At 48.6% G+C, this 18410-nt stretch overlaps 1 protein-coding gene across 8 annotated transcripts in view; it reads right to left on the reverse strand.

The window, feature by feature from the left end:
* The window catches only part of LOC140895043 (interferon-stimulated gene 20 kDa protein-like), an 88955-nt gene that overhangs the window by 9530 nt on the left and 61015 nt on the right, over positions 1-18410 (reverse strand). The window contains exons 1-4 of one of the 8 annotated variants that reach the window (XM_073304169.1): positions 10818-10902; positions 9371-10375; positions 8563-8763; positions 7494-7934 (exon numbers count right to left, since the gene is read on the reverse strand). The exons of 2 other annotated variants lie outside the window; for them this stretch is intronic. In XM_073304169.1, coding sequence (XP_073160270.1) covers positions 7737-7934; positions 8563-8763; positions 9371-10153 — 1182 coding nt within the window. In that variant the 5' untranslated portion in view covers positions 10154-10375; positions 10818-10902 and the 3' untranslated portion in view covers positions 7494-7736. Of the gene's footprint in view, positions 1-40; positions 7935-8562; positions 8764-9370; positions 10376-10817; positions 10903-18410 lie in introns of those variants that run through there. 5 more of the 8 variants (XM_073304168.1, XM_073304170.1, XM_073304171.1 and 2 more) reach the window with 5 other exon arrangements.

Consider the following 18410-nt stretch of genomic DNA (forward strand, 5'->3'; position numbering starts at 1 on the left):
CACCAGAGGTTGGCCCAATAACAGACATTGCCTCACCCACCTTGTCTCTAACATCCTGGGACCGACACGGCTACGCCGCCCAGGCCAATACACTAGTCCTGGTTTGTAACCCTGCATCGGCCCATCCCAGCCTGTGGAGGACGCCTGACCTTTGCAGGGGAGAGGAGACTCCTTTGCTAGAGGGCCCTTGGCAGGGGAGGGTAGAGGTCGAGTAAGGGTAAGAACGGCATGCCAAAGGCAGCTCGCTGCCATCAGGAGCGAGGACCTTTGGCACGGTGGGAATGCTGCGGGGTTTCAGCAAGAGGCTGCATAGTGCCATTGCCCAACTGGCAGGCCTCACTCCCCGCACCGGGTTGCTCACATTGCCCACTCCTCCACTATAACACACTGCGACGCATCCCTCCACCGGTTTCTTTTATGGACAGACTTTTAACCACCTCCTTCCCTCCTAAATTAGTTGTACTATAGTAGCACCGAGGAGCCCTAGTCATGAGGGCCCCATTACGCTGGGCTCTGTACACAGAACAAAAAGACAGTCCCTAATACTGGCTGACCTTGAAATCCTGTCCACCTGAAAAATGGCCCAGCTGTCCTGGGGACAAGCAAAGCATCCCATGGCCTCTCAGAGGAGCTGGGGGTCTGGGGCACAGCTTAGCTCTGACCAATGCATGTTTAGCATTTTTAGGGTAAGCAAAGTTTCTCCTTAAGGAGTTAAATATATGCAATCCCGACAGGAACAAATGCAAAAAGTCCCCACCTGTGAGAGTCAGTGCAGCCAGTCTCCCAGGAAACAAAAGTTTCAATCAGCTAAAGTAGACACTTGTTTCTAGTTGAGTCCTTCCCACTCCACTACTCTGCTGCACTGCAGACACTGGTTGCTTGGGGATTTTTACAAGAGCAAAGATCATACAGGTTAGAAATGGGAACAGCCTGTTAGCTGATCTTATCTAGACCCAAGCAGGGGCCAGGGCAGAATTGTTTGCCACAGGCGGTTCCCCAGGGTGGTGTTCAGTTCAGACGACAACCTTGAGAGCCAAGCATTCAAGGGACCAGCAGATTGTTTATTGAATCTTGTACAAACAGAGGGAGACACATTGCCTGCCCCAAGGAGTTTATAACCTAGCGTAGGGCCAGCCTTGGATATGCTGCTTTAAGCATTGTTGCCAGCTCTCTCAATTTATTGGTACTTAAAGCTCCAGCTCCCGGAAGCGAGTATATGAAGATCTCAGCTTTCACTAGAAAAAGTTACTAGCCTTCATGGTTGTGGAGAAGGGTCTCATTTTTGAGCCTAAGCACTCCCTGAAGTCTCAAAAACCACACGGCAAACAGAAATAACCCAAATTAAAAAAAATTGTAACCATTTTTAAGCCAATCCCACGATCTGTGGGGCCTGACCCCTGGTTTTTGAATTTTGGGGGGTTGGCAGTACTACCAATGAGTTAATATACTCTAGCTCGGGCCAACACAAAGGCTAGTTATCTCAAGGTGAAGCAGGTCATGCTGGCACCTTTTGTCTGTGTGCTGTGCCTCTTTATTGAAAGAGGGAAGCACAGCTGCAAGCCTCACTGTAGAGCTCCGTAGGGTGCTGGAGATGACTCTTAAATATCCCCCAGTTGAAATTCTGCTATCTGTTGCCAGGTGAATTAGAGACCCTGTAGTTTCCCAGAGAATCTCTCTCTTCCAGCTCTGGTCTAATTATGCCCAGGTGGAGCCAAGAGCAAGTTGCTAGGGAGACCATGTGCTCTCCAAGTTGTTACCTGGCTACCTGCCTGCGCTCTCTCCTGCAGCAGCTACTCTCTGCCTGCAATCTCTCTCACGCACACAGTGACCCTGGGATCTGCATAAACAAACACTTTGGGTGAGATCCTGGCCCTAGTGAAGTTCATGGCAAGACTCCCATTTCATGGGTAGTCACTTTCTTCAGAAGATTGGACTCTTTTCTGTTTTACTCACAAGGTAATGCAATTTCCAATCAGCCTACTCTGCACTCCGCATCTGTTGTACCCCCCACCCCAACCTCATTCATTGTGTGTTTGCACTTTCCCTCCTTACAGCAAACAGGTTGCAATTAACATTGGGGAGGTGACATCATAACAGGTTTCAAGATAAATCCTCTCCACTGTCCCTTTTTGAAAAGAACGCAAATATAAGTGATGAGCAAATCACTGAGTTTCAAACTAGCTGCATATCTCCTGCATGCACCTGGGAGATAACGTGGCACCTTTTAGTGCATTACCAAGACAGCCTGTTGGTTGAGGCTCTTAACACCCTTGGAGTCCTGTGATTAATGGTCATTGGTTTAACTGACACACTAAACTTCCACGTCAAACCAAAGCCAGACACCTACTCAGTATATTAACTTTGGCAACAGTGGTTACCTTAGCATGCCAAAAACATTGAAACTGAAGTTTGAGTTAACAGATTTTAAAGAAAAACTGCAATGGAGCATTAACTATTTTCTAACCCCATGATACAATGTAAAATATGGTTAAATCACTAGGATGTCTTATAGACATCCTACTGTTTTTTAAAAATCAAAATAATGGAGGAAGCAGCACCAGCTCAAGGCTGGTGATCTGAACTGAGAAAGGAACACAAGAACCAGAGCCAGAGCTAAAAAGGACTGCAGATCTTCACAGCTCTTTTTAGACAAATTCTGTAACATTTTCAAGGGTTTTCTGACTCTTCAGGCTCCCTCTGAATCTTCTGTAGCCAGAGAAGTAAAGGTGGAGGTCAGTGCAGGGTACATGGTTCTGCAGCTCAGATCTTTCTGTCTTGAGAGATCTGTGTTGTAGGGATTTTTAAGGCATCTAAAACCATGTACCAGGCAAACTACTCTTAAAAAAAAAGTCTGAACGTAGCTCTCTTTTTCCTGATGCTGAGTTGTCTGCAAACAGTTTGGTAAAATTATTCATTCTAGTCTGTCACGTTACAGAAGATTTCAGTTTGTGAATAACCTGCTGTAGGCTACTTCTTTCAACTATCTCTGATTATTCACAATTAGTGATGGGTAACTGGTCACCTCAATCATATGGCTGTGTTTGCACATCCTGATTGGACCAAACACTTCTGGCTTGAACAGTGAATTCTTGTATTGACACACAAATCCCTTTGTTGATGTGCAAACACAGGCATTTGCACAAAGAGGAGCCATTTCCCTCCCGATTATGTGAACAAAAATCTATTTGCACAAGTATTTGTGGCAAAGAGAACAAAACCCCTATACCCTGTCACTCCACACCACTGTTCAGATAGTCACAAATCCTGTTTTGCAACATTACTCCCCTCTTCTCATTACTGTGTTTTTCATAGTAGAATTATTTTGATAGCATCCTCCAGGACTCATAAAGGTTCCCAATTCATATAAATGGAGATCCTGAAATATTTGCAGGTATTTATAGCTGCAGTACTGAGCCGGCCTGGTTCACCTTCCATATTCTGATTTAAGTTCATTTTTCTGCACTCATCTAATTCCGTCATCAAAATAACTGCAGTTTTCCTTTAAGCAAAGCATTTTTCTGGTAGATGGGAAGGGCAGGCAAAGATGCAGCTTCAGAACACCAACCATAGTGTATTTTAAATAAAATTATCCTACCAAATATGCATGACTCACATAATGATTAGCTTTTGGAAAATAAGGCTGAGCAAGCCTCCTGCCCCTTGCAAAACTCACTTCATTCTTATGACATTTGATCAAGGCAGTTTGTTTTGTTTTATGAGCATCAGTGGGTGTAATTCTGGCAAGATGCTCCTTCTCTTTCGAGCGCAGGCATGATTTGTGAGAACCAGCTTCATTCTGCAAGGTGAAGAAGGCTAGGGTGTGGGAAGCACTTCCTCCCAGAATAGGTATGGAGTCTCTATAAACACCTTTTATTGGTTTGTTCTGTCCTTGAGGTAGAACAGCTGAAAATACTTAGCACTTCTTAGGCCCTTCTCATCTTCAGAACACGCAGTAGCCCTGAAACAGGAGGCCACCAAACATTGCAAAGGCTGGGATATTTCTACTATACACTCGCACTCCTGAAGCTCGGGGGGAAGGGGTGTCACACCAATCTAGGGAGTGGAAAGCCATAGTAAACAGAGGAAAGGGCGACTGTAAAACCAGGTACTGGCAGGTGTAGAATTTGAACCTAAATTGATTCATGTGTTCTGACCTGACTTGATTTCAAGGCACCCGTGTTCCTTTAACATGCAGAAGCACCAGGCTTTAGATGTCACCATCTTTAACTAACAGGAGTCACCACTGCTGCTTCTCAATAATGGAGAAGTACTAGATATAGGGCAACCTTCCCTAGTGCAGCCCAATCAGAAAATCCCTCAACAGCTGATACTACTGCTCAGTATCTCTCTCTCCCCATTATAATGTCTGAATCAGAGGAACATACAAGGAACAATTGTGTTGCATCTTTTATGGCTGTGGCCAAGAAACTTGTGGGCAATGGGATCCTCTCCCAAGAAAGTTTCAGAAAATAAATTTATTTGGTGCATTCTTACCTTCTAAAGGTGGGGAATCCATTGTAAAGTTGTCTTGAGGATAGGATCAGGTCCTAGGTGTTTGGGACAGGGCATACACTAAGGAGCATTCAGAACAGCTGAGGTCAGAGGCAGGGAATTCCCTCCCCAGAGGCCCACCTTTGAACAGCATTTTAAATGAAGGTTGTTATTGATTTGATCCCTACATAGAAAGTGACTTGTCTTAGGAGACCTGTTTGCAGTCAGTTTTTACAGTCTGTGCACATCAGGCAGTGCCTGGATTGGTGACTGTCAAATGCTAGCATCACACTACACACTTTACACTCTTTCTAGAGAGATATAGAGTTGAGACTCTGGGTTTTGTTTGTTCACCACAACCCTGGTACCTGGGACTGGAAGCTCCTCACTCAAGAGGCTATGAAGTTGGGTTCTGAATTTTCTCCAGTTTTATTGTTTCAGTCGGGCCACATTAAACCACCAAGGGGTGAACTGAATGAGGGAAACCTCACACTTTCTCTCAGCCTGTGAGACTGCACATTCAGGAAGACTGTAGTGCAGCACTTTCATTGGGCGCATCCTCAAAGCCAAGGCTAGAATCTTTTTTCCTACTGGTCTGCGTAGACTGTGGGGACAAGTATTAAACTGACAGGAAGACCCCACGACAGGACCATCTGCCTTCTCCTTGGCCTGTTACTACAAAAAGTATGTACAGGCATGCTTCTCTTCAAACACAGCATCGCTAAGCAGAAAGGAGTGTGATCCAAGGCAAGGTGGCTGGTTCCCACCCTCTATATTCAAACTGCCCCAGAAGGAGACAAAACCAGTGACAGAAGAATAAAGGAAGCCATCAGCCACAGAGCACTATACCACAGCTGAATGGTTAGAAGTACGTAAGACCTATGGTCATCCTGGTACCCCTTCCTCCTCCCACAAAACAATTAAACATTTTGGGGGAGGAGAACAAAAGTCAACTTCTCTTAGCATTGAACAGCCTCAACACCATGGCTGTCACTGGCCCACACAGGCTATGGGATGAACTGGCCTTAGGATATTGCATATAGACAGAGCTTTCTGACTAACAATGGCTGAATAAAACCCAGTTAACTGCACAACTCTGGCTTATTTCTATGGGTGGGTTTCATCTGTAACAATGATAGGGCACCAGGCAGAGCAGTTCCACAATCAGTGCACTTGGAGATAGTTGAAGTTACTCAGCCTTACGCATAACACAATCACCTGAGGCAGGTTAGAATGGAGGTAAATGCACTGTCTGGGATTTCCTGGTGGTTAATTCAGAATCCCCACCACGAAGACTCTAGTTCTTGCTCTGCCAGAGAAACATTTAGCCTTTTAAGCCATACAGCTGATTGCTATCACAGAAATCAGATTTGAAGCATTTCCCACTCCTCTGATCCTTTCACTTAACCCATGAAGAGTCAGTGATGCAGGCTCAAAGCTCAGCGGTATGCATACAAAGGTCATATAAAACTTAGAAACATAGGCACATGAAGGAAGGTTGGGGCAGAGGAGAGTGCATGTCATGTTTCTATACGGCAGCATGGCATTAACCTTCGTTAGAACCTGCTGAGTGGATATCCCACTGCATCATTTCAAAGTGCAGTTGCCCATTAACTCAGAACCAAAATTGATTAGGAGGCAGAGTCAGCCCTGCCCGCCATGGGCCCAGCTCTGCGTGATGTATATACTCTGCAAGGAGTGGAACATTTCCCCCCGGGAAGGGGAGTGTGTAGCTTTCCCCATCTCTGGAAGGACATAAGGAGAGATCCCAAATACAGACCCCAGGGGCAACACACAGAGACTGTGGTGGAGCCCCAGGATCGCTCTGAATTTAAAGTCCCAGAGTTCCAAACAGAGTGGAAGGATGGTCTGAGCAGACAGGCGGGGCAAGAGGACATTGCCATCATACATCCATCCTGTTAAAGGGTGGTGGGACATAAAGGGCAGCCTAGAGAAATAATCTTTATATCTGCCCAGGTGGTTTACATCTGATAGAATCAGCACAGGAGCATGGGTGGGGAGTACTGAAAGGAGCCAGGCATGTCATAGATTTTAATCCAGGAGCCACAAGCTGTGCAAAGAGGGGCCAAGTCTGCTTTCTGTCAAGTGAAACCCACTGCGAAGCTGCCTGAAAAGCAGGACATTGCATTTGATCCAGACTTGGATCTCAGGGCTCCATTATTTGTTGCTTTACAGCCACACAAAGCCCAGTGTAAGTTACAGTGGCCCTGTGCTCTACTGGAGAGTCAGGAGGGCTATGCCACTGCTGTCCCAGGAGTCTGGGGAGCACAAAAATGGTTTAGAGCCACCTTGGTCTCCCTCCAGTATTGCACTTGGGACTGAAATGGAACAACTGAGAATTAGGGCTTAAGGGTCTCATGGGGTCCCAGAGCCTAGGCTCCAGCCTGAGCCCATATATCTACCCTGCCATTTTCTAGGCCCCCTCCCCGGCCTGAGTAGGTTGACATGGGCTAGCCATATGGGTTTTATTGCAGTGTAGAAACACACCTTGTATCATCTCTGGTCACAGAACTGGGAATGTCAGCTGCATTTTGACCCTGACATTGAGAAACAAGCATAATCACATTTCCTTTGCCATCGGTCAAAGGGCCTTTTGGCAGGGCTCTAACAAGATTAGCTTGCCTGGAAGGTTGCAGGCAGCTGTTTATCTGTGGTGGGAATTAGGAAGCAAGGTCCCAGAACTTCTCTTTAGTCAACAGCACTCCATGCCATTGAGGGTCTGCACCTGCTGCCCTCCTACCCCTGCCTCTTTCTGCATCTACTACACAACCAAGACTCCCCACATCATGCTTTGCAGTGTAACTGATGGCCACCAGGGGACCAATGCAGGCTCCATAGCAGCCAAAGAAGGGCAGAGATGTGCCTCACATTTCATCTTAGTTCTCCCTAGTGTTCAAACATGGGAGGGGCATTGGCAGGTGAGAAGTGGGGGGGAGTGGGGGTTGGGTTAATTTCCCTCTCTTACTAACACTTCAAGTTAATGAAGCTGAAAGTATTTAAAATCTTATTTTCTCATCCTACATTTGCTTTTTGTCCAGCTTGGGCCACGCAGTTGGACTGATCAGTGTCGTTTTCAGGCTCTCATACACCACCACCAAGCTGCAATGTTGGGGGAGCAAAGATTAAGTTGGAGCCTACAGCTATTCTCGGTTTAAAATCCAAAGGTGTGACAATGTCGCTACTGGGAGGAAAAACCATCAAGGAGAAGATGGAGACTGAGCATTTCATTTGCAGACTATATTCAGGTCCTTGGGCCAGTACTGGTCCTCCATGTAGTGGTCTGTGCAGCTGTCCGTAGGAGTGTGAGGGGGACTGCAGGGGTGGCAGCTGGCAAGCTCCTGCTCCCACTGGACCTCCACCAGTCTGTAAAGCTCCATGGAAGTCCGAGCATCCTCCACCGACGAGTGTCCCTTCTGGCCAACCTGAGGGCAAAGAGAAAAGGCCATGCTAGAGGAGAGGGCTCGTGAAGGCCCCAGAGCCAAGCTCCCAGCAAAACTTGCTGTTGCTCCGGTGGATAAGTGGTGTTTGGATCAGATTCTGTTGGGCTTTGAACACACCAAGGCCTCCATCTTGCAATCAGATCTGCACATCAGTCTGTTTGAAGTACTTTCTTCCCTGCCCCCCCCACCACAGTATCTGTGGCCCAGAGGTATTGAAGTCAATGGGAGCAAGATGCCTAAATACCTTTGAGCATTTGGGCCTGAACACCTCAAAAATCTTTGATGGATTTACTCTCCCACCTTGGTGGTGCAGGGCAGTGCTATCATCCCCTTTTTACAGATGGGGAACAGAGGGTCACAGAGACTAAATGACTTGCCCAAGGTCACATAGGAAGTCTCTGTTGAAGCAGGGAATTGAACCCAGGTCTCTCACATTCCAACTTGTACCCTAACCAATAGGCCATCCTGCCTCTCACATGCAGACTCTTATGCCCACATGGTTTCCCATTGGGTCTGCCCACACAGATCCAATTGCAGCCTTAGCCATCTCAGCAGTGAAGGGGTTAAGAACTCCCCACATCCTGCTTTCCATTCCCAGAAGGCCCCTTACCTGAATCCTTTTGTGAAGCAGCTGCCTTGCCAGGCTCTTGAGAGAGGCACTGGCTTTCACAGGGAGTCCTGCCTTCCGGTTCAGCAAAGGGATTCGACTGGTGTCTCGAGTCCGGCTTCTGGGGTGAAAATATTTCAGGGCTCGGAAGTCATTGTGGATGGCATGTCCCACCACAATCTTGTCTTTCAAGATCTTCAAGATCTGGAAGTGTCAGAGGTGGTTAGTTGGGCATCACAGTGGGAGTAAAAGAGGGACTTAGAAGTCCTTCCTTGCACTGATTTTGATTTCTCCCTCTCTATCTAACCCCACAACTAGTCTCTGATGTCACAGACCCCAACTGCCCAGTAATAGCTATTCAATCACAAATCAATGAAGAAGCAGGGCTACATCTCCCAGAGAAGACCAGTTCCAAAGCATCCTCTGGTTTCAGAGCAGGCTGGAAATTTGGGGAAAGGGGGGAGAAAAGTGGGGGGGGGGAAGATGCACAGAGATACAGAATCTCTCACCTCAAGGCTGACACACAGCAAGCCAGCTTCAGAGCAAGGATTAGAAACTAGGAGTTCCTGGCTCCTAGTCCTACGTTCATGTCTCTAGACCATGCTGCTTTTCTAATATCTCCTGGGAAAGCCTGGAAGGAGAGGGGGGCAGGTGACAGACTCTGGTTGTTTGCATGCCACCTGCCAGTGGGTCTTAGAACAGTGACAGCCTTGGACTTGGCAGAGCAGTGCACTGACAGCTGCCCAAAGATGGGATAAAATCTAGCCCTTGTTCAGACTGTACAGATATGCACACCACGCCTCTTGTTTACCTCTCTCTGTGCAGCACTGAATGGGGTAGCGTTCTGCATGTGTTGCTTGGTGATCCCACTCCAGCGAGTCCTGTAGTCCACGATGGGAAGCTCTGGCCGGATGTATTTGTCATAGATTACATCTCCGTTGTAGTTCACCACCGTGCATCGCGCCAGCTCACTCAGCTTCCCGCCGGGGCCTGTGCCCACCATCTCACAATCAATGGCCACACATTTCCCAGGTCTCTGCAGCGAGCGGGACAAGGAATTGGAGCTGCCAGGCAAAGGTAACCTGCTCTCTGAGTCTTGAGAAAGTGAAAGGGAGCATTGCCCACCTGCACCCTCCGAAGGGAGTGGCAGAGACTGCATCAGAGCCCGCTTGAGCTTTGTGAGCTTTACATGGACTTCCCCCCCAGACTGATTTTTCACAAGAGATACAGCCTCGCTGGCTGGCTGGCCACATCTGCTGGCTTCCCTGTTTAGCAGGCCCTCTTTGGGCACCGTGAACGCCACTGGCTCAGTCCTGTGTCCCAGTGTGGGTCTCAACAGTCCCCTCTGCTCCAGCAGAGCCCTGTGTGCCATAAACCGCTGGTGCTTCCGACTCTTCTTTTTATTCTGGCTCTGCAGCAAGCCACGATCTTCCACATCTGCTCTGCGAGCCAGGTGGCCTTTGGTGCGAGGGCAGCACAGATCCCTTCTGGAGTTGGAGTACCCGAGAAACCGGCCATCAGCACCCTTGTGCCCCACCTCACAGACCTTCACTGTGCTCATAACACCTGGCGTTAGACCCTGGCCAGAAGGCATCCTGCCAAAGATACCCACAACACAGGGTTAGTCAGTGCCTGGTAAGTAGAGATGCTCCTCACCTGGATTTGAAAGGGATTATCCCATTCCCACAGCTGAGCTGAGATAGCACATGATGTGCCCACTTTGGGTTTATCGCATGCAGTCTTGTTGTAGCCATGTCAGTCCCAGGATATTAGAGAGACAAGGTGGGTAAGGTCATATCTTTTACTGGACCAATCTCTGTGGGTGACAGAGACACGCTTACAAACTACGCAGAGCTCTGCTTCAGGTCACAGGGTTTACCATAGCTGGTCACCCAGTCAGGCCTTGTTAGGGCAGGGCGGGGCCCACGGTCCAGAGCGCAGGAAGAGCCTGCGGCAGTCATAACGCGGGCCTGGGGGGCCCCAGCATCACCCCAGGCATAGTGGAGTAATACGGCCACGAGAGGGTAAGGGGGTGGGGGGTTATGAGCTAGCACGACCATAGCTGGCGCTTATCCCAATCCCACGGCTTGGCTCCGCGGTGCCAGCTCTGGCCTGGGACGGAAGGACTCAAACTGGAATAGCAGGAGAGAGATCATGTGCTTACGAGCCCTCTGCCCCCTACCTGGGTCCCCCTCCTTCTGCCCAGCCCTCCCGACTGGGTCGCTCCCTGTCCCCGGCCGGCCCCCCGCATCTCTTACCCAGCGAGCCGGCTGCCCACACGTGGCTTTCCCGGAAGCAGCTGCTGCAATGGCTCCCACATGCCCGGGCAAGTCCTGCCGCCACGCTCCGCCCCCCCGCCGCCTATTGGCTCAGCGGGCACGGGGCAGGATGCGATTTGCATGAAGGGGCGGGGCCGGCCTATTTGCTCCTGCCTGAGTTGTTTCCTCGCGCGCTGGGCCGGTTCCCTGAGCGCCCTTCCCCGGGGCGTCTGGGCGTCTGTCTCGGGCAAGGGCTCCAGTTGGATCGGAGCGTTGGGAACCAGGTAGGCGCGGCAGCCCCTTGGGCCTGGGGTCCCTGCCCACCTGCGGGCAAGGCCCTGGCCGCGAGAGGGCTGGGTGGCCGGGTTATATTGCCCCACACACTCTGCTGCACCTCTGCAGGGAATATTCCCCGGGGCTCTGCTGCAGATTCCCCTGCACGCAGCAGTCTGGTCCCGTTGCCCTTTGGGGAGCACTGATGGTAGGGCTCTCATTTATCCTTGTGGCATAGTGAAGCTGTGGGGAGAGCAGAAAGCAGCAGATATCTTATGCCAGCAGAGGCATGATGCTCAGGGTTAATTGTATTACAGTAAAAAGAAAAGGAGGACTTGTGGCACCTTAGAGACTAACACATTTATTGGAGCATAAGCTTTCGTGAGCTACAGGCATCCGATGAAGTGAGCTGTAGCTCATGAAAGCTTATGCTCCAATAAATGTGTTAGTCTCTAAGGTGCCACAAGTACTCCTTTTCTTTTTGCGGATACAGACTAACACGGCTGCTACTCTGAAACCTGTATTACAGTACTATTCCCGAGAGTTGCAGCAACACCCACAACCATGGCTGCTATATTCTAGGTAGGGCTGCACCACCTCTGAGGTACAAAAAACTGGGCCCCCCCCGGGGTTAATCATGAGCCCATAAAACTGGACAGCTGGCAGCATATACCAAGCCCCCTCACAGAATTCCCAGGACAGCCACCTCATGGTAATCCTCGTGCTGCATACACATAGAATAAAATGGGGGACCCTGACCCAATGAGCTTGCACTTTTGTCTACATGAGGTATAAGATTAATGTGGATTTAAACTGATGTCGTTCTACTGGTGTGACACACACACATGTGAACTCTTAGTCCAATAGTCCAGCGCATTTTCCAATCTGGTTTATGTCACTTGGGCAGAAGTTTAAGTTGAACTAAAAAAGCCACTCGTACTGGAAGAAGAGTACAACATATGAGGATATAATCATAAGAATAACAGAGAGGTTATACTGGTATAACTATATCATTTTAACTACATCAGTATAACTGGTCAAACTTCCTTGTGTAGACAAGCCCATTCTGCTCTATTTTGTATTTATACCGTGCCCATCACCATGGGATTTGGGTTCCTGGTGGCATCTCCTTCAGAAAGAGACCTAGAGATCACCTAAAATGAATGCAGAGTTTAGTCTCCCCTGTGTGAACTGGGCCAAACCTTGTTCTAGCAGCTGCCCCAAGGTAGTCACGATCCAAGAGTATGTGGGGCCTTAGCGCTGCTCAGGACTGTCAGATTAGTCCAAAATAGACCTGGGCGAAGTTGAGCCGGGCTCGTAGTCTGATGCCCAGGTTGTTTGGAGCGCAGAGCTTTCTGAGCAGGCCAGCATTCTCCTGCAACACAAAATCTGCTTGCTCCAAAGGAACGGGTCCCAGTGTACCGTGTGGACAGTGAACGTCACTCTCTGATATTTGACCATAAGGGCTGGTATCTCTTCTAACACATAGGCCCGTGGGAGTTACAGGCAGGTCCAAGCCAGTAGCTTGCATCATTTATTTTGTAATACAATTCAAGACAATGGTCTTTTACTGGTATGACAAGCTATAACGAGTGTCACCAAGTGTTACAGGGACAGAAACATCTATGGGTCACTGAGACTGTGAGTGCTTTCTTGTCTCCTTGTCACCATGTGGGTGGATTTCACGGATACCCCAGGGTCATTAGAGCAGCAGTGGTTCCATTTCACATCCAGCTTTTCTGATTTCCTTTTATGTACTTATGCAGTGATCTCTCATGCCCAGGAGAGGGCCCTTCATAGAACTCCTCTCCTTCATCTGTTCCTTTTTCTGCTGGCTCGTTTTTGTCCCCAGGAAAGGTCGGCTCAAGAGTCACAAGCAAGTTCTTGTCTTTGCAGGGATTCTGCTTTTTACTCCCACTTTATGGTGGCTGAAATGGATTTACCCCAGTGGTAACAAAGAACTGAACTTTCACCACAGGGAAGGACTTTAGGCATCAAAGGACTATAATGAAACCGCCCACCAAGCACAGAGAATGGGTCACACTAATCATATTAGCCTTTGGCTGCTAGCCACTAGGGTGGGGGTGCCAGATGCTCATCAGTTTGCACCTCAGGAGGCCACCCAGATCTCACTGTTGCATTAGACACGGTACACAGGTAATTTAGAACTCCTTCAACTAGGCACAGATGTTTTCTCCTGTACTCACCTGACTGTCTTATGCCACTAAATGTAGATTAATGAGCGCACATGAGGGGATTTGACAGGCTGTTGAACTGAGCCCACAATATTGCTGAACTGGTTTGTCAGGATTGAAATAGTAGGGAAACTGTGGGCTAGGGTTGAGGGGCAGTGGTGGAGGAGAGGGAGCGTGTATGTGTGGTGGAGATGGGAGTAGCAAGGGGTGCTGCAGGTCAGGACTGGGCTGCATCAGAAGAGCTATGTTCCATCTTCCCCTGTGGACAGGCAGTGGTTCAGGTAAGAAATAATAAAATACCCCACAGCCCCAAAGGCCTTTAGCTAACACACCTTTGGACATACGCAGACCTTTGCTAACTGATGGCCTGAAAGCAGAGCCAGCTTAGTGAGTTAACAGACTCCCCAGTGCTGAAGGCAGGCTCGCTTCATGTGCATCTGAGGCCAGCCCTGGGATACTTCTGTTCTGAAGATAGCAGGTCTGACAGCTGAAAAGGAACCCTGGGTGGGAGCTGTCACAGCCACAAGCCCTCTTTGCATGCTTTGCAGCACCCCAAAATCTTAGCCATGCCCAAAAGGGCAGGAGTGACCCTTTAACAGGAAGTGTGTGGATTTAGAAAAGGACTCGGTGCTTCACTCAGACCCCAAATACCAGGGTCTGGCCAGCTCTCAACATGCTGTCAGGCCACCAGGAGGACTTTCATTAACAGCTCTGCCTGTTTCTGATTAATTGGAAATTCGCTCGCATTGTGTGTTATTCCCCCTCCTCACTCCCTGTCTTCCATTCACAAGGCAAAGGGCCCTGGCCATGTATGGTGAGTTTGCATTAGTGTCGACGCAATTCTCGTGTAGCCGGTATGAGGGAGACGAAGAGAGACAGCACAGGTGCTTGCAAAGGTCAGATAGGAAATCCTGAGTGGGAATTGCTGGTAACCCTTCAACTGAAGAACCCTGAACGGCTCCTCCACACACTTTCAGCTAACCACCCTGAACCCGCTGAGGCTGCGTCTTCCTCTGCTGCAGTATCTGTTTCTTCTAGCCGCACTGCAGTATCTGTCCATCTACAGTATCTGTCAAACAGCAGCATCTCCCACTCGATCGCTGCCTTATGAATCAAGACAAAAGGGAGAGAGCCCAGCATCATGCGACAGCCTGTTGCATTGCTTATGTTGTTCCTGCACCGTTGGGGCTCTCAGACGCTGCTTCGGAGTGCTCTAAAGGCCACAACTCCTGCCTTAGCTACATCAGACAGTTACTGTATTCCTTTATTTGCCACTCAGGGCTCCCTACCTCCCCACCCGCTCACCCCTTATTAACAATGGCAGCTTCTGCTCTCAGCCTCTCCCTGCATTACAATCCATGTCAGAGAGAGACCGTAATTTGCACTCTCCTCCGGTGCAAATAAGATTTCTAATAGGGACAGATGCCTGCTGGGGGCTCTCAGAAAGGAACAGCTATTGAAATGGAATTGTTTGCTGTGGGATGCCAGGTCTTGGTGTGAGGCAGACAGGCCCAGGGGAGGGGGGTGGGCAGGGCTGTGTACACACACTGGTGAATTTGGGGCTATTTTTGGTGGGGGCTGGGGTTGCCAGTTATTTAACTATAGAATCCAGAGGAGCTGGCAGGGCTGGTAGAACAAGGACTCCAAATAGCCACCTCTTCCCACAAGTGTAAAGAACAAGGGTGATGGCCAGGACAGTCCCAGGAAAGGGACCTGCATTCAGTGCAGCTGGCTGGAAATTGCTCCGTTCTTTCCATGAAACATTCTGAACGAAACGAGAAAAAAGGGTGTTGTGTGCCAAAATACTTTGTGGAGTTTTTCTGACTAAATGAAAAAAATCAACCGGGTCCCCTCCCTCTCCACCCACACGCCTGTTTCTTTCCTTTTTTCCCAGCTGGAAAGGTGGGGGGAAGGGTACCAAAAATAATTGGGGGTTTTCATTGAAAAACCAAAAAAATTTGACCACAAAAAAGCTTTCAGTGAAAATGTCCATTGCAGGCAAACAAACACCACAACCATTTTTTGGTTGGGAAAAAGGTTTAGATAAAAGATGCCAATCAGTTCCGCCACGGACCCCAGAGTGTTTGTGTGTTTCCTTGATCCCGCCTGGCATCCTCCCACTTCTTTATCCCCTTCTCTACTCCTTCCATCCCCTGCTTGGTCTCTCCTTCCCAGCTAACGCTCCTTTTCTGTCTCCTCTCCATTCTTCTCTGGAAAGCAACATCTCTTTTCCTTTCCTTCCTCCATGCCCTCTTGTCTGCCCCCAGCCCCCCCGGGCTAGCTTCGGTTTCCTTGCACCCCTCGGTTTTCACTGCTCTCTGTTAACTCTTCCCCCACTCCTCCCATATTCTCCCTCTCACCTTGGTCTTTCCCTCCATTCCTCCCAAAGAAACAAAGGGGCAGACCCATCCTATTACAGTAAAGGGCAGCATTTTGCCTGTGACTCAGACTGTGAGCTCCTTGGGGCAAGGATCATGCACTGTTGGGAAAGTGTAGGGTACATTAGGGGTGCTACCAGTAATAAACAGAGTAGTAATACCCCCCCCCCACCACACACACACACACACTGTGATCAGCATTGAGCTGTGGCTCGGGAAGTATCTGTGACATGTTTAGCCTAACAAAACAAAAGCTGCAGGGAGATACAGCTTGTTCTCTATAAATATACCAGAGGGATAAACACCAGGGAGTGAGCAGAATTAAGGCCAATGTTGGCACAAGAACAAATGGCTATAAACTGGCGATAATAAATTTAGACTTGAAATTAGGTGAACCATTAGAGGAGTGCAGTTCTGGAACAGCCTTCCCGGGGCAGTAGTGGGAGCAAAAACCCTAACCTGTTCATAGGTGCTAGAGGCTTCATGTGGTTTCCATTATATCCAGGGTTTACAGTTTGATTCAGTGACTCTCAGCACCCCTGCTATAAAAAGTAATCCAGCAGCCCTGTACCTGTTTTAAGACTGATCTTGATAAGTTTATGGAAGGGGTGGTACAGTGAGATTGCCGACAATGGCATATGGCCCATCCATGACTGCTATTAGCAAATCTCTCCAACTGCTGGAGACGGGACACTAGATGAGGAGGGCTCTGAGTTACTACAGAAAATTCTTTCCCAGGTATCTGCCTGGTGACTCTTGCCCACATGCTCAGGGTCTAACTGATCACCAGATTTGGGGTCAGGAAGGAATTTTTACCCCGTCAGATTGGTAGAGACCTTGGGTGATTTTTCACCTTCCTGTGCGGCATGGAGTACAGGTGTGTTGCTGATTTGAACTAGAGTAAATGGTGGAACCCTGTAACTTGATCAAGATTTGAGGACTTCAGTAACACAGCCAGAGATTATGGGCCTATTACAGGAGTGGGTGGGTGAGGTTCTGTGGCCTGCAATGTGCAGGAAGTCAGACTAGATGCTCACGATGGTCCCTTCTGGTCTTAGAGTCTATGAGTCTGTACATACACAGAAGTGCTGCAATTCAGTGAGCTGGGTCAGAAGCCACCTGGCCCCAGATCTTTCAGCAAGGCCAATTTGCTATTGCTTAGCATGTTGGCAGACGAACCTGTCTGCCTCTCTTGTTCTGGGAGCAGCGTGGTGGAGGGAGTGGGGCGCCTTTCTTTTCCCTATTTCTTAGTCATAAAGACTTTGTCTCACCTAGAGGATGGTAGATTCTCTATTGCTTAAAGCCTTTAAAGACTGGATGTCTTTCAAAAAGCTCAACCAGAAGTGATGGGCTTGATGCAGGGGTCACTGGTGAGGATTTATGGCCTAACTGGTGCAGGAGATCAGACTAGATGATCTAAAGGTCCATTGTGGCTTTAAAATATACTAATACAATCCTCTCTGAGGGGACGTGGATCACTGTAGCCAATTCCAAGGTGGTGGTGCTTATTCAGGAGGCGGTGGCGTGCCTATGTCCTGCTCCACAGCTTGGCTGCCCAGGCAATGCCTGGCCCCGTGGCCCTGACACGTGCTTTTGAAAATGGAAAAAAAGACAAAAAATGGACGTTTAAGATGAAAACAATGTACAAGGGTGTGGAACCAGGCACCTGGAAAGCCAAGAGATGCTGAGTCCTCCAATAGTTAGTGAGCAGAGGGCACCAACTTACCAGCATACTGGCTGTGCTGACCGGTGACAGAGCACTGACGAACTCGGGTTGCTTTTCTGCCTCCCTCTGCATGTCATTGCAGCTGTGGATATTCATGCCATTACTGCAATGTTTGTGATTTCAACTACCCTGCCTAGCTATAGCAAATGTACATGATCCATTTATGTCACCGTACAGTACGTTCTTGTTAAACCCTGGATTTGTGCTGGAAATGGCCCAACTTGATTATCATACACATTGTAAGGAGAGTGATCACTTTAGATAAGCTATTACCAGCAGGAGAGTGGGGTGGGAGGAGGTATTTTTTCATGCTTTGTGTGTATATAAAAAGATCTTCTATACTTTCCACAGTATGCATCCGATGAAGTGAGCTGTAGCTCACGAAAGCTTATGCTCAAATAAATTGGTTAGTCTCTAAGGTGCCACAAGTACTCCTTTTCTTTTTGCGAATACAGACTAACACGGCTGTCACTCTGAAACCGTACAGTACCTTGTATCTCTGACACACATGGAAGTCCTGAAGCGTGTGTGTGTGTGTGTGAGAGAGAGAGAGAGAGAGCTGCCCTTAAAATTACTGCCAAGGAGTATTTTGTTGCTGTGGTTCCAAAAACTACAGTAACTGCAAAACCGCAGGTTCTGCCTTTGATAAAAGTAGGAGCTAAGTGAATAGCATGTGTGGATCATTAGAGGCTCTGTGTGGGGTTGGAGAAGTGGATATGGTTACGTTCATTTGCTTCTCGTTGGAGACACTTGAAGTGCATCACAGGGGATTCTGAAGCCACTTGAACATTGTGAGTCTGAGCGTTGATAGTAGAACTCAAGTGAACTTTTTTGTGGTTTGAGTTCTGGAGAAGAACAGCTTCTTTAAGGCTTGCTGCAGGGCGAAAGTGTGAATGGCATTTCCTTCAGCCCCCTGCACTTAACCAATCAAATCACATGGGGAAATAGAGCAGGAGGTGAATGAAAAGCAGAGCATCAGTGAAAGGCAGGAATGGAGTGAGAGCAGGATGGGGAGCAGCAG

Source organism: Lepidochelys kempii, chromosome 10, assembly GCF_965140265.1.
Source record: "Lepidochelys kempii isolate rLepKem1 chromosome 10, rLepKem1.hap2, whole genome shotgun sequence".
NCBI classification, from domain to species: Eukaryota; Metazoa; Chordata; order Testudines; family Cheloniidae; genus Lepidochelys; species Lepidochelys kempii.